Source organism: Dendrobates tinctorius, unplaced genomic scaffold, assembly GCF_039654945.1.
Source record: "Dendrobates tinctorius isolate UK_male_01 unplaced genomic scaffold, ASM3965494v1 ptg000090l, whole genome shotgun sequence".
NCBI classification, from domain to species: Eukaryota; Metazoa; Chordata; class Amphibia; order Anura; family Dendrobatidae; genus Dendrobates; species Dendrobates tinctorius.
In genome coordinates, this window is record NW_027361758.1 from 7,199,372 (window position 1) to 7,215,989 (window position 16,618).

Consider the following 16,618-nt stretch of genomic DNA (forward strand, 5'->3'; position numbering starts at 1 on the left):
AAACCCTATTGAGCATCTGTGGGCCATCCTCAAACGAAACATGGAGGAGCGCAGGGTCTCTAGCATCCACCAGTTCTGTGATGTCGTCATGGAGGAGTGGAAGAGTATTCCATTTGAAACCTGTGAAGCTCTAGTGAACTCCATGCCTTAGAGAGTTAAGGCAGTGTTTGAAAATAAAGGTGGCCACACAAAACATTGGCACTTTGGGCACAAATTGGCCATTTTCACTTAGGGGTGTACTAACTTTTGTTACCAGTGTTTTAGACATTCATGGCTGTGTTGAGTTATTTAGAGGTCACACCAAATTTACATAGTTCTACAAGCTGTACACTGACTACTTCACATTGTGTCAAAGTGTCATATCTTCAGTGTTGTCGAATGACAAGATATATAGAAATTTGTTAAAAAAATTGTAAGTGTTCACCATATTTTATTTGATTAAAGATTAAAATAGGAACATATTTGGGATGGTGATTTGTATTCAACAATATGTCTGGGCTGAGCGAGACCCTGTAGACTTCACTGTACTTTTCACTAAAACACTCAGTGAGAAGCTGCATACCCCTCCTCTCTCTCCTCTGTTGATCTACATAGTGGGACTTTAAAAAACTCAAATAGATTGAATTCTCAGTGCAGGGTCACATCCTTAGGTCTGTTTCACACATCAGTTTTTTTGGTCAGTCAAAATCCGCTAAAATGGCGGATAACGGATCCGTTCCTGTACTGACCACAACATTTGGCACCGGACCGTTATTTTAACGGATCCATCGAAGGAAGAATTTTAAAGGAACCGCTGCCTAGAGAGAGAATTTTTCAGCCGCCAGAACAGAGTTTAGGGTTAAATTTGCGGCTGAGTGAAGTCTTTCGGGCATGCACAGTGAGAAATGCGGATCCGGCCGCCCGAAAAAACGTTGCATGGTCCGTCCGGGCATGTCGGCAGACTACAAAATTTTGGCGGATCCGGTTTTTTTAGCAAAACGGCGGATTTTGACTGATGGTAAAATACGGATGTGTGTAACAGGCCTAACACATCCTGAACCTGCTACTAGGTTTATTCTCTTCTGAGTGTTTTTTGATTTGCCTATTTTTATTCATTGTGATTTACATTTTTGTTTTCTTACTATGCTTGCAGGCGTTAAGTTTGGTTAATCTTCTTAAATCATACAATAGAATTGCACCTCCAGCTGATTTAGAACATCAGTATATTTTGGCCCATGGTATTTCAATGTCCAGTGCTGCACATAGAAGACTGCCATTTCATTTACTTTTCTTTACAACATCGACAAGTTTTTGGGGCATCATATGTAAGTGTTGCATTTTCTATCCAACATTACTTCATTGGCTTTAATTTTCTATAATACAACTCCTCATTGATATTTTTTTTTTCCTTTTTCCAGCTTCCGAGCTAAGTGAGGAGTCATTTCCAACACTGTTGCTAATTTCCAAACTTATGAAGGTGAGGTTGATGTAGTTGTACTAGTACCTATATTATTAAAGGTTGTGCCGATCTAATTCCATTGGAAAGGGGTAACTTCCTGACCACTGGGTGTCTGACTTAAAACGGACATCTAACCAGGCCAAAAAGTGCCAGCTTTTGCTGTTATGATCGTGCTGCTCCCAAAATATTCAGTTTTTAATATTATTATCGTCGTTAATTTAAATTCACTATACAATTCCAGAGATATGAGCCTTTATTATTTATTGATGATAATTTTTATTATCTGTTTTAAGGGGGTGTGGATCACCACAATTTTTAGGGGCATGGTTATAAGTTACCCTGCATTATTTCCCTGAGAGCCACACCCCCTTGGTTTAGACCATTAACCCCTTTACTCCCAAGGGTGGTTTGCATGTTAATGCCCGGGACAATTTTTACAATTCTGACCACTGTCCCTTTATGAGGTAATAACTCTTGCATTGGGGGATGAACAACTTTGACGGCAACTGTACCTGCTAACCTAAATGGCACGATTAACAAACACAACTTACTTGATCCCCTCAATGGACTTCTTTAATCCCTTTACCCCCAAGGGTGGTTTGCACGTTAATGACCGGGCCAATTTTTACAATTCTGACCACTGTCCCTTTATGAGGTAATAACTCTGGAACGCTTCCATGGATCCTGGTGATTCTGACGTTGTTTTCTCATGACATATTGTACTTCATGTCAGTGGTAAAATTTCATTCATATAACTTGCGTTTGTTTGTGAAAAAAACGGAAATTTGGCAAAATTTTGAAAATTTCGCAATTTTCCAACTTTGAATTTTTATGCTTTTAAATCACAGAGATATGGCACAGAAAAAACTTAATAAGTAACATTTCCCACATGTTTACTTGACATCAGCACAATCTGGGAACCAACATTTTTTTTTTGTTATGAAGTTATAAGGGTTAAAATTTGACCAGCGATTTCTCATTTTTACAACACCATTTTATTTTAGGGACCACATCACATTTGAAGTCACTTTGAGGGGTCTATATGATAGAAAATACCCAAAAGTGACACCATTCTAAAAACTGCACCCCTCAAGGTGCTCAAAACCACATTCAAGAAGTGTATTAACCCTTCAGGTGCTTCACAGGAATTTTTTGAATGTTTAACAAAAAAAAATGAACATTTAACTTTTTTCATGAAAAAAATTACTTCAGGTTCAATTTTTTTATTTTACCAAGGGTAACAGGAGAAATTGGACAGGAAAAGTTATTGTGCAATTTGTCCTGAGTACGCTGATACCTGATATGTGGGGGGACCACTGTTTGGGCGCATGGCAGAGCTCGGAAGGGAAGGAGCGCCGTTTGACTTTTTCACTGCAAACTTGGCTGGAATTCAGATCGGATGCCATGTCAAGTTTGGAGAGCTCCTGATGTGCCTAAACAGTGGAAACCCCCCACAAGTGACTCTATTTTGGAATCTAGACCCCCAAGGAAGTTATCTAGATATGTGGTGAGCACTTTGAACCCCCAAGGGCTTCACAGAAGTTTATAATGTACAGCCGTACAACTAAAAAAATCATATTTTTTCCACAAAAATGATCTTTTCACCCCCAATTTTTATTTTCCCAAGGGTAACAGGACCCCAAAAGTTATTGTGCAATTTGTCCTGAGTACGCTGATACCCCATATGTGGGGGTAAACCACTATTTGGGCGCATGGCAGAGCTCGGAAGGGAAGCAGCGCCATTTGACTTTTTTGGGTGGAATTGAGATTGGACGCCATGTCACTTTTGGAAAGCCCCTGATGTGCCAAAACAGTGGAAACCCCCCAATTCTAACTCCAACCCTAACCCCAACACACCCCTATCCCTAACGAGAAAATGGAAATAAATACATTTTTTTAATTTTATTATTTTTCCCTAACTAAGGGTGTGATAACGGGGGGTTTGATTTACTATTTATGGGGGGTTTTTATGTTTGGCAGCTGTCGCACGCTAAAAGACGCTTTTTATTGTAAGAATAGTTTAGGCATCACCACATTTTGAGAGCTATAATTTTTCCAGATTTTGACCCACTGAGTCAAGTGAGGTCTTTATTTTTGCGGGACGATGTTTTTATTGGTACTATTTTCGGGAATGTGACATTTTTTTATCGCTTTTTATTCCGATTTTTGGGAAGCAGAATGAACAAAAAACAGCGTTTCGTGAATTTCTTTTGGGGGGGTGCGTTTACACCATTCCGCGTACGGTAAAATTGATAAAGCGGTTTTATTTTTCAGGTCAGTACGGTTACAACGATACCTCATTTATGTAGTTTTTTTATGTTTTGGCGCCTTTATGCAATGAAAACAATTTTATATAAAAAATAATTATTTTTGCATCGCTTTATTCTGCGAGCTATAACTTTTTTATTTTTTTGCTGATGACGCTGTGTGACAGCTCGTCTTTAGCGGGACAAGATGACGTTTTCAGCGGTACCATGGTTATTTATATCCGTCTTTTTGATCGCGCGTTATTGCACTTTTTGTTCGGCGGTATGATAATAAAGCATTATTTTTTGCTTCGTTTTTTATTTTTTATGGGGTTCAATAAAGGGGTTAACTAGTGGGACAGTTTTATAGGGCAGGTCGTTACGGACGATACCAAATATGTGTACTTTTATTTATTTATTTTTTTTTTTTTCAAAAAAATAATTTATTAGGGAATTTTTTTTAATTTATTTAGCTATTTTTTTTAAAAAATTATTTTTACACTTTTTTTTTAAACTTTATTACATTGTCCCAGGGGGGATATCACTGTCATGTGACAGATTGCTGATCTGTCACATCACAGATCGCTGTGACAGATCAGTGATCTGTCACAGGCGCTACTCAGGCTTCATCATGCCTGCGCTCTGCAGGCAGTGAGGAAGCCGGCTCCTTACAGGTCCCCGCCGCCATATTGGATCCGGGGACCTGCAGGGAAGGAGACCCCCGGAGCAGCACTGCACATCGCGCTGCTTCGGGGGGTATCAGGGAAGCACGGAGGGAGCCCCCTCCCTGCACGCTTCTCTTCTATGCCGCCGGTACACTGTGATCATGTTTGATCGCAGTGTGCCGGGGGTTAATGCGTCGGGGGCGGTCCGTGACCGCCCCTGACACATAGTGCCGGGTGTCGGCTGTGATAATCAGCTTGACACCCTGCCTCAATCAGCGGCGCTCCCCCCCGTGAGCGCCGCTGATCGCGCTAGACGTACTATTCCGTCCTTGGGACTTAGGTCCCAGGTCACATGGACGGAATTGTACGTCTCATGAAGGAAAGGGGTTAAAGGGTACACTAGATAAAAAGACCCATATTGTTGGAACTGTACTGTGGATTTAAAAAAAAAATATACTCTAGAACAGCTTCAATAAAATAAGAGCAAATACTGGCTACTTTCAAAGTTACATCTCTCAGAATATGGCAATGCAAAAACAATTTGTAAAAAAAGTTTTTAGGGTTTAAAAGTAGCAAAATATAAGAAAAGCTATTTAAATTTTATGTCACTGTGGTCGTATTGACGCAAAGAAAGTAGTTTTTCTTATCACTTTTACCACACTGTGAATGGCGGAAAAATAAAATAAAAGCAACTTATGAACTTCTGCTTATTGTTCACTCTGCCACAAAAAAAATTGAGAAAAAAAGCTATTAAAATATATTATGTAGCCTAAAATGGCATCAATAAAAACTTCATCTCATCCTGCGTTAAACAAGCCCCAGCACAGCTTTATCGGCAGAAAAATAAGAAAGATGTAGCTCTCAGAATATGGCAATGCAAAAAAAAAAAAAAATAGATTTCTCATAAATCAGTGTTGTGTGTGTGTGTGTATATATATATATATATATATATATATATATATATTTTGTAAGGGATTGGTTTTGTGGTAGGCGCTGATTCACACACAAGATTCAGATCGGTGCAAAAGACAAACAGGCGGGTTATGAAATGTTCATAACCGTCAGGTTAACAACATAAAGAAGCCTCTTCCAGCTACTATAAAAAAGGTATAACAGAAAAAAATAGAAAATAACCAGTCCATATAATACATGGGTTTCCCTTCAAATTTCATTTTTTTCCTCTCAGACTACAGTAGGGTCTGAGCAGCACATTCAAGGCCTCCCTACCTTGGCCACACACTGAGAACAAGTGAGACAGCCCCAGCTGCCTTAAATCAGACTATCCGAAACCTGGACTGGAGGCAAGTGAGCAATCGATCCCACTCAGGTTTTCAGCTGCTCGTAAAACCTGGGCCCATTAACCCCTTTTCAATGTCAGGTGTAATAGTACACCAACGTCGCACTCCCTCCCTTAGATGTGGGCTCCGACGGTGAGCCCACATCTTTCCCGGGACATATCAACTGTTTTGAACAGCTGACATGTGCCCGGAATAGCCACGGGTGCAATCTCGTCCCACCAGCGGCTATTAACCCGTTAATTGCTAGCACCATGGTGCTATATACAGAATAATAATAATAATAAAAATGCCGCTGTTAAACGCTAACAGCGACATTTAATGCGCGCTTCCGGCCATCGGGCCAGATATCCGCCCACCAGTGACCCCCGTCACGTGATCACGGATCAGCGGTTCGTAGGCATGAAAACCAGAGGTCTCCTGGAGATTTCTATGTTTGTCAATGCGGCTTGCTGTGAGCTCCACCCGGTTGTCAGCGCTCATAGCAAGTGAGTAATTCTACTATATAGAGGCGATGATCACATCGCCTTTATGGAGCAGAGCCGATCAGGTTGTGGCAGCTTCTAGTCTCCCATGGAGACTATTGAAGCATGCCAAAAGTTAAAAAAAAAAAAAAAAAATAAGTTCTTAAAAATATAAGAGTTCAAATCGCCCCCCTTTTGCCCCATTCAAAATAAAACAATTTTAAAAAAATCAAACATACACATATTTGATATCGCCGCATTCAGAATCGCCCGATCTATCAATTAAAAAAAGGATTAACCTGATCACTAAATGGCGTAGCGACAAAAAAATAACGCCAGAATTAGGTTTTTTTGTTCGCATCAACTTTGCATTAAATTGCATCAAATTACTGGGCGATCAGAACATCATATCTGCACCAAAATGGTAACATTAAAAATGTCAGCTTGGCGCGCAAAAATAAGTGCTCACCCAACCCGAGATCACAAAAAATGGAGACGCTACGGGTATAGAAAAATGGCGTAATTTTTTTTTTTTTTTTTTTTTAAACAAAATTTGGAATTTTTTTTCAACACTTAGATAAAAAGAACCTAGACATGATTGGTGTTTATGAACTCGTAATGACCGGAAGAATCATAATGGCAGATTTAGTTTTAGTATTTAGTGTACCTAGTAAAAAAGCCAAACAAGTGTGGGATTGCACTTTTTTTGCAATTTAACCACACTTGGAATTTTTTTCCCATTTTCCAGTACACAGCATGGTAAAACCAATGGTGTTGTTCAAAAGTACTACTCATCCCACAAAAAACAAGCCCTCGCGCTACCATATTGACAGAAAAATAAAAAAGTTATGGCTCTGAGAAGGGGAGCAAAAGCCGAAAACGTAAAACCGAAAAAAGGCTCCGGTCATGAAGGGGTTAAAACATTTCTCAGCACTATGTGTGCTGGCTCCTTCTTCTCCGGGACCTACATCACTGTGGCTAGGCACCACAGGAACACATGCCTCCCATCAATGACCTGTCCAACTGCCACCTTACAAGATATATGTATGTAGGTATGTATGTGTGGAAAACAAGTATTTGATACACTGCCGATTTTGCAAGTTTTCCAAACTACAAAGAATGGGGTGGTCAGTAATTTTTATCATGGATACACTTCAACGATGAGAGACAGAATCTATAGATAAAAACTAGAAAATCAAGTTGTGTGATATTTAAATAATTAAATTGCATTTTATTGCATGAAATAAGTATTTGCTAACCTATCAACCAGCAAGAATTCTTGTTCTCACAGACCTCTAAGTTTTTTACCTGTATTTATTCCACCTTTTTGAACTCATTACATGAATAAAAGACACTTGTCCACACAATCAATTACACTCCAAACTCTGCACCATGGCTAATAAAAGAGCTGTATAAGGGACAACATTTTAGACCTGCACAAGACTGGGATGGGCTATAGGATAATAGGCAAGCAGCTGGTGAGAAGGCAACAACTGTTGTCACAATGCTTAAAAAAATGGAAGAAACACAAGATAATTATCAATTTTTCCTGGATCTCCATGCAGGATCTCACCTCGTGGGGTAATTCTGAGAAAGGTCAGGAATCAGCCCAGAACTACACGGGATGACTTACCTGGTCAATCACCTGAAGAGAGCTGAAACCACAGTCTCAAACATTACCATTAGTAGCACACTACGCCATCATAGATTAATATCTTGTAGGGCACACAAGTTCCCGCAAGCACATGTCCAGGCCCATTTGAAGTTCACCAGTGACATTCTGGATGATTTAGAGGAGGCATGGGAGAAGATCGTGTGGTCAGATAAGATGAAAATAGAACTTTTTGGTATCCACTCCACTCACCGTGTTTGGAGGAAGAAGGATTACAATGCCAAGAACATTATCCAAACTGTGAAGCTTGGTGGGGAAACATCATACTTTGGGGGTGTTTTCCTGCAAAGTGGACAGGACAATTGCACCATATTGAAGGGAGGCTGGATTGGGGTCATGTATCGCAAGATTTTGGCCAACAACCTCCTCTCAGTAGGAGGATTGAAAATCGGTCATGGCTGGGTCTTCCAGCATGACATTGACACGAAATACACAGCCAGGGTAACTAATGAGCCACTCCATAAGAAGCATTTTAAGGTTCTTGAGTGGCCTAGACAGTCTCCAGACTTGAACCCTATAGAATATCTTTGGTGGGAGCTGAAACTCAATGTTGCCCAGGGACAGCCCTGAAAACTAAAAGCTCTGGAGGAGATCTGTATGGAGGAGTGGGCCAAAATCCCTGCTGCAGTATGTGCAAACTTGGTCAAGAACTACAGGAAACATCTGACCTCTGTAATTGCAAACAAAGGTTTCTGCACCAAATATTAAGTTCTGTTTTTCTATTGTATCAAATACTTATTTAATGTAATAAAATGCAATTTAATTAAAAATCATACAATGTGATTTTCTAGTTTTTATTTTTAGGTTCTGTCTCTCACAGTTGAAGGGTACCTACAATAAAACTAGCAAACTCGGCAGTGTATCAAATACTTATGTATGTCACAATGTCAGCGTGATCCCGCAGCTGTGACCTGTGGTAATGCTACCGCAGACCGTCGGTCACATCGCTACAGGATCATGCTGTCAGATGTCAGCATGATCCTACAGCTGTTACTGTGACCTGTGGTAACACTACCGCACACCTTCGGTCAGAGCATTGCGGCAACATGCTGTTAGATGTCTGAGTGATCCCGCAACTGTGACCTACAGGTGTGGGCTCATGAGACTACTCCCATTGGGCTACGTCTGCTGTCACTGATAGAAGTAGTCTCATCTGCTGGCGTCTGTGCTAAATGTAAAAAAAAAGAGCAAAATTACATATTTATTCAAATAAAAATAAAAAACTTATTATACTCATTTCACACCAAATCCCCGATGCCCTCGTCTCCTAGAAATAATGTGGAATAATAAACCAACATATACTCACCTGTGCACTGTAGTCCAGGTAATCTAGAATGTCCCTTGGCAATCTCACGTATAGAACTGTCACATCGGGAGATGTGACCGCTCTACTCTGCTACTGGCGATACACTACGGGAGAGATTACCTCCTGTCTGTGTATCACTGAGCTGCCCTGGGAGAGTTCACCAGAGTTCATCAGCTCCGGTGCTCTCACAGCACCACTGTGTGAGAACTTTCCCATGCAGCAGTGGTGCCGTAAGGGAGATCCCCGGAGCTGATCAGCTGATGTGACTGCTCTCAAAGTGATAAGGATCGTCGTGGGACATTATGGATTACCTTCTTGGTGGACAGGTGAGGAATATTGTGGTTTATTATTTTATTTTTGTTGCAGGAGACATTGGCTTCAGTGGATTAGGCTTTCGGTAAGTATGGTTTAAATAAGATTATTAAAGGAGTCTGTGTCATTATTTCAAATAAAGAACTTTATTCTGGGTGTCTGTGTTTTTCTACAATATCAGTATGGGGTTACTAATGACTTATAGACGCCTCTCCATTACTAACCTGCGGGCTTAATGTCACCCTGACAATACAAAGGTGATGTCAACCCCACAAATATGAACCCCACATGCCACCGCTACAGGGCAAGAGGAAAGATTGAGGCTAAGTGCCATATTTGGCGCATCTTATTGATGCATCTTTTCTGGGGCGGCTGAGAGCTGATGTTTTTAGTCTGGGAGGGGTCAATATCCATGGCCCTTTCTAAGCTATTAATATCCACCCGCAGCTGTTTCTGCAAGCAAATACTCAACGTGCGCACCTAGCTTAAGGGGACTCAGAAATACAGTAAAAAGTGGATAAAAAGTGTTTAAAAATATGAAAAGAAAAAAATAGGGATTTTTGTGGTACTCACCGTAAAATCTTTTTCTCCGAGCCAATCATTGGGGGACACAGACCGTGGGTGTTATGCTGCTTGCCACTAGGAGGACACTAAGTGAACACAGAAAAAAGTTAACTCCTCCCCTGCAGTATAGACCCTCTCGCTTACTGGGAATTCCCAGTTCGGTGAAAAAGCAGTAGGAGCATTAAACAAATAACAATAACTGTCAAAACCTAAGAATGCTACAGTGAGCCAATAGGCTAAACAGGGTGGGTGCTGTGTCCCCCAATGATTGGCTCAGAGAAAAGGATTTTACGGTGAGTACCACAAAAATCCCTATTTCTCCTACGCCTCATTGGGGGGGACAGACCGTTGGACCTCCTAAAACAGTCCCTGGGTGGGGAGCATACAACTGCTAATATCAAATATACCACTGACATAACACTGTGGCGCTGCCGATTGCAGGATGCGTCTGCCAAGAGCTGCATCCGCAGAGGCCTGAGAATGAATTTGGTAATGTTTTGTAAAGGTTTGCAGACTGTACCAAGTCGCAGCCTTGCAGACCTTTTCTGCTGATGCCTGGTGCCGAATGGCCCAAGAGGCGCCCACTGATCGGGTAGAATGCACCTTAATCCCTGCTGGGACAGGTGTGTCCTTGACACGGTAGAATTCCTGAATAGCCAAGCGAATCTACCTGGCTAATGTGGCTTTTGAAGCGGCTAGACCTTTCCTATGCCCCTCTGGAGGTACGAACAGGGCATCTGACTTGCGGAAGGGAGCCGTCCGCGAGATCTACCGTCTCAGCGCCTTAACCACATCCAAGGTGTGGAGGGCCTTCTCAATGCAATGGACTGATGCCGAACAGAAGGAAGGCAAAATAATTTCCTCATTGAGATGAAAGGAAGACACGACTTTGGGCAGGAATGACGGGGACGTCCTGAGAACTGTCTTGTCCTGATGAAAATTCAGGAACGGAGGACGGCAGGACAGGGCCGCCAATTCCGAAACTCGTCTGGTTGACGCAATTGTCACTAGAAAGACCACCTTCCAAGAGAGAACAGCTAGTGGTACATCCTGCAGTGGTTCGAAGGGAGCCTCCTGTAAGGCTCCAAGAACTAAGTTAAGGTCCCATGATTCCAATGGCCTTTTATAGGTAGACGCCACATGGAAAACTCCCTGAATGAACGTCTTCACCTGTAGTTTGGTGGCAATTTTGCGTTGGAATAGAACTGACAAGGCTGAAATTTGACCCTTGAGCGAGCTAAGCGCGAGTCCTGACTTTAATCCGGATTGTAGGAATTCCAATATGGAAGGAATGGAAAACACCAGAGGGGATCGACCATAGTCCTTGCATCTCAAGGAGAAGGTTTTCCAGGTGCGTTGATAAATGCGCATGTACACGGGCTTCCTAGCACTAATCATAGCGGCGATCACATCGTGAGAAAAACCAGCCTGTGCTAAAATCCAGGATTCAATGGCCACGCAGTCAAAGACAGGGCCCCGGTGTTCTGGTGGTAAATCGGGCCCTGTGAGAGAAGATCCATGCGATCTGGAAGTCACCAGGGAATGTCGGCGACTAGTTGTACTAGTTCTGCGTACCATGCCCGGCGCGGCCAATCTGGCGCTATTAGGATCACTGGTACTCCCTCTGCTCTAATTTTCTTGATGACCCTCGGGAGCAAGGGAAGAGGGGAAAAATGTACAGGAGCCGGAAGCGGTGTCATGGCAGAACTAGGGCGTCCGCTCCGATGGCGTATGGATCGCGCGATCGGGCAATGAATCGAGGAACCTTGTTGTTTTAATCTTGAGGCCATGAGATCCACATCCGGAGTTCCCCACCGATGGCAAATCTGCTGAAAGACTTGGATGAAGAGACCACTCTCCTGAGGCAAGCCCTTGGCAACTGAGAAAATCCGCCGCCCAATTGTCTACCCCCGGAATGTGGATTGCTGAGGTGGGCGAATGGTTGGTCTCAGCCCAATGGAGGATGTGACTCACTTCGTGCATGGCCATCATGCTCCGAGTACCCCCCTGACGGCTGATATACGCCACAGCCGTGGCATTGTCGGATTGGATCCTGATGGGGTGACCTGCGAGGAGATGGGCTAATCTGGTCGTTCGTATCTCCAAGATGTTGATGGGGAGACGTAACTCTCGAATTGACCAACGACCCTGTGCCGTGTGGTGACGAAAAAACTGCACCCCAGCCCAGAAGACTGCCGTCGGTGGTCACCACCGACCATCGTACTGGGAAAAAAGACTTCCCTAGATTCAGGGAGGATTTCAGTGTCCACCACTTGAGGGCTTGTCTAACCCGCAGGGACAGAAGGCACCGACGGTCCAGGGAGAACGGGTTCTTGTCCCAAGCTAACAGCAATGCATGTTGTAAAGGGCGTAGATGGAACTGTGCGAATGGGACCGCTTCCATCATTGCCACCATCTTTCCGAGAACTCTCATGCTGAAACGTATGGAGTGAGAAACCGGTCGGGAAAGAGTCCGCGCTGCCTGTTGTAAGGCTTGGGTCTTTTCTGGCGGGAGAATGACCAACCCGCGGGAAGTGTCCAAGATCATTTTCTAAAAGGAAATCTGCTGGGCCGGAGTTGGGGAAGACTTTTCGAAGTTTACCTTCCAACCAGGCGAGAAAGTATATTTACTGTGATATCCACGGATTCCTCGCAGCCTGGAAGGGACGGACCCTTGATCAGCAGGTCATCCAGGTACGGCACTTCCACCACTCCCCGAGCATGAAGAATGGCCATAACAGCCGCCATGACCTTGGTAAAGACCCTGGGGGCGGTGGCGAGTTCAAAGGGCAAGGCAACGAACTGGAAGTGTTCCTCGCGAATTGCAAAATGCAAGAACTGCTGGTGGGAAGGGCAAATTGAGATGTGAAGGTAAGCATCTTTGATATCGATGGATGCTAGGAACTCTCCTTTTTCCATGGAGTCGACAACTCATCGGAGGGATTCCATTCGGAATCGCCGTACCTTGACAATCTGATTTAACGGCTTGAGGTCCAGTATGGGCCGCATCGTTCTGTCCTTCTTTGGAACCACAAAAAATGTTTGAATAAATAAAACCCTAACCTTTCGTCTTGAGGAACCGAAATGCTGACTCCGTCCCTTTTCAGCGCATGAACGACCCGAAGGAAGGCTGTGACTGAATGAAAGCAGATGAAGCTTCAAAAACTGAGCGAGCGAGGTAGTCAATTTGATGATCGGAGGGGTTTCTGACTGAAGAGCCCTCAGAAGCGGATAGAAGCATTTTAGAAGCAAGACGTGATACAGGAGGATCCACCGAGGGGGACTGTAACCAATCCTTCATTAGATCTGGAGCAAAGGGGTACTTAGCCTCGATGGGATTTTGCCCTGTGAACCGTTTTTGGCCAGTCCCTATGTTTCTGGACAGTGTCCTTAAACTCCGGGTGGCTGGCAAATACCCTGCGTACACATTAAGTCTTCTTATTCTTACAGGAGATAGCGTGTTCCGGAGCGTGAATATTTTCCTCATCCAACGTCAGAATTTTGTTGACTGACTCTATAAGAGAATCAAGCGACTCTTGGTCATTTGGGGGATTCTGAGGGTTTGACGTGTCAGACTCGAGTTCAGAGTCATGTTCGCTGCGAACATTAGGAGAGGGAGAGACAACTCGCCGATGCTGAAGCGCGAGCGTGACTAGGGGACGCGTCATGGGTCCACTTTCTAGAGACCTGAGGATCCCTTGAACGAGTACGGCCCCTGCTGGTGGACGGTTCCCGGCCGTCGCCAGAGCCCTCCTTGGGAGGTAAAGACGCGTTCTGACTTAAAGAGAATTTCCGGAGAGAGTCCATAACCTTGCTCAGTGACTCCACAGACCGTGACAGGGACGCAGCCCACTCAGGGGGACTAAACGCAGGGAGCACCGTTGCAGCGGCGGCAGATGGCGTTTGAGCACAAGCCGGGTCGCAATCCGTGCATAACGGATTAGTCTGGGCACTGGGCAAGGCAGTCTTGCAAGTGTTACTAGCGGTAAAGAGCACAGTGTGCTTCTTAGTAGCCACTTTTGGCTTCCTTGAGACATAGTGCCCCTGAAAGGGTTACAAGCAGAGCCTGGGCTGCAGCTGCAGGGAATGTGCAGAGAAGGGGTTAAGCTTTACTCTGAGGGCAGATGCAGCTTACCCACGGTTCTGATGCTGTGTCCCCGGGAGGAATAGCGGTGGCCCTGTAGCATCACCAGGTGCCACTTTAAAATGTTCAGTTTGTCTGATTTTTCTCTTTATAGGTATATTTTTGAGTAAAATGTAAATTGGTTTTTTTTAAGTCTGCAAACTTCTGACATGTCTCCGAATTTCCAAGCAATACATTTTTTTTTTCTGAAAAGGAGAAGTGGTAAAAAAAAATTAAAAAAATAACCCAGTGCTTTCAAATCTTAAATAATCTAAAGAAAACAAGTTCATAATCAATTAAAAAACAAAAATTATTAATGTTTTAACTCAAGAAGAGTTCAGAAATCAATATTTTATGGAATAACCATGATTTTTAATCATAGCTTTCATGAGTCGTGGCATGCTTGCCACCAGTCATTCACACTGCTAATGGTGCAAAAATTTAAGCAGTTCTCTGTTTGATGTTTTGTGACTATCCATCATCCACTTGATTACATTCCAGAGGTTTTCAATGTGGCTTAGGTCTGGAGAATGGGCTGCCCATGACAGGATTTTCATGTGGTGGTCTCTTAATTTTTGCCAGAGCTGTATAATGGTAGTTACCAGTCCTGCAGGACATATAGAGATTACTGCACCGTTTTAGATTGGGACTTACAGATGACGTTCTTTCTGGTGGAGTCATTCACTTTTCCATCTGGCGTAGACAGACATGTCGACAAAGACACATCTGTCTTATCACATTTCCAGCACCTTTCACATGTAGAATCATAGAATCCTAGAATGTTCGAGTTGAAAGGGACCTCCAGGAACATCGTGTCCAATGCAAGATTCACTAAATCATCTCAGACAAATGTCTGCCCAACCTCTGAACAATTCCATTGAAGGAAAACTCAACCACCTCTCGTGGCAGCCTGTTTCACTCATTGCTCACCTTCACTGTCAAAAAGTTTTTTCTATTATCTAATGTGTATGTTCTCCCTTTCAGTTTCATCCCATTGCTTCTTGTGTTTCCATGTGCAAATGTATTCCCAACCTGCGCAAACTGCTCATCCTGCTGATACCCTAATGCTGAGCTGCTGCTGCCGTATGTGTCCCCATTACTGCACCTGCTGTGTGGTACAAAAACAGAGCTCCTCTTACTGCCTCAGATAGTAATGCCACCACTGTGCCCCTTACAGCGTAATAATGCTTTCTTTGTGCTAGATGGTAAAATTGCCCCCTAGAAAATATTATTCCTGTGCATGTGCTCTCCAAATTTTGTCCCTAGAAGGTAATAATACTCCATGTTCAACTTTGATGGTCACAATACTGAGAGCCCCTATAACAATAATGTTTAAGTGCCCAAATAACATTTAATAATGTCTCCTGAGTTCCCCATGTATAATTCCTCTATATATAGTATGCTGGGCCAACAGCTCCCCTATACACAGTATGGTAGGCTCACAGCTCCCTTATACACAGTATGGTAGGCCCACAGCTCCCTTATATACTGTATGATGGGCCCGCAGCTCCCGTACATACAATATGATGTCACCCAGAGTTCCCCTATACATAGAATGATGTCCCCACTGCTGCTCCAATACACAGTATAATAGTTAATAGCGTTCTAACACCGTGCGGCGTCTGCACTGAGAGCCCCCCTGCAGGGAGGAAAGTAAGTTTATTCCTCCCGGCAGCCTTGCTCTTTCAGTCATAAGGGTTGTGCTGGCACGGTTTCAGTCACCGCTCTATATATAGAGAGTGGCGGCTGTAACCGCACCCCGGCACTGACTGAAAGCAGCCTCAGCACCGTCTGCCACCCGGTAGTTACCCTACTGGTGCCCCGATAAATAACAATGCTTAAGTGCCCACTTAATATTTAACTGAGTCTACCTATGTACATTAGTAAGGGCCCCAGCATCGCTGATGTGAGCAGGGGATGGTGTGATGACTCTTGATGTTTTATATAGTGAAGTCAAACTTATCTGAGCGAAACGTGCAAATAGGAAACGTGGTCGCATGACCTCCTGATCGCACCAGTGGTCTTTGGGTCTCATAACGGCAGGCACACCCCATCATGATTTTGCGGTCTGTAGTATCAGAGTGACTGCAGGCAATTATCCCACCCCCCTAATAACTTTATAATAGTAAATTGTTTATTATTAAATTATTAAATCTAATGCAGCTCGTGGTTACTGTATTGTCATACTTGTTAGGGGGCAGACAGATGGACGTATTTCTCATGCGAGGATTGCATCGCAATCCTCGGACTGACTGTCAGCTCTCCACACCTGAGTGTGACAGCTGCATAGTGATACATCACGCTCATGTCAGGAGCGGTACCGAGCTCACAAGTTAAAAAAAAGAAAAGCCCCCTCCCACACCTCAACAGCCCATTCTCTCACATGCATCCCTCAGTGCTCTGTCCCTCTGACCCCACAATACCCCATCCTCTCATATTCACCCCCAGTGCTCTGTCCCCCCTCCCCCACAATACCACCAGTGCTCTGCCCCCTCCCCCACAATCCCCCATCCTCTCACATTCACCCCTGTAC

At 43.7% G+C, this 16,618-nt stretch overlaps 1 protein-coding gene across 3 annotated transcripts in view; it reads left to right on the plus strand.

The window, feature by feature from the left end:
- KNTC1 (kinetochore associated 1) overlaps window positions 1–16,618 on the plus strand; it is a 292,839-nt gene that overhangs the window by 171,727 nt on the left and 104,494 nt on the right. For all 3 annotated transcript variants that reach the window (XM_073586034.1, XM_073586035.1, XM_073586036.1), the window contains 2 exons: window positions 1,133–1,304; window positions 1,398–1,456. In XM_073586034.1, the coding sequence (XP_073442135.1) occupies window positions 1,133–1,304; window positions 1,398–1,456 (231 nt within the window). The remainder of the gene's footprint in view (window positions 1–1,132; window positions 1,305–1,397; window positions 1,457–16,618) is intronic.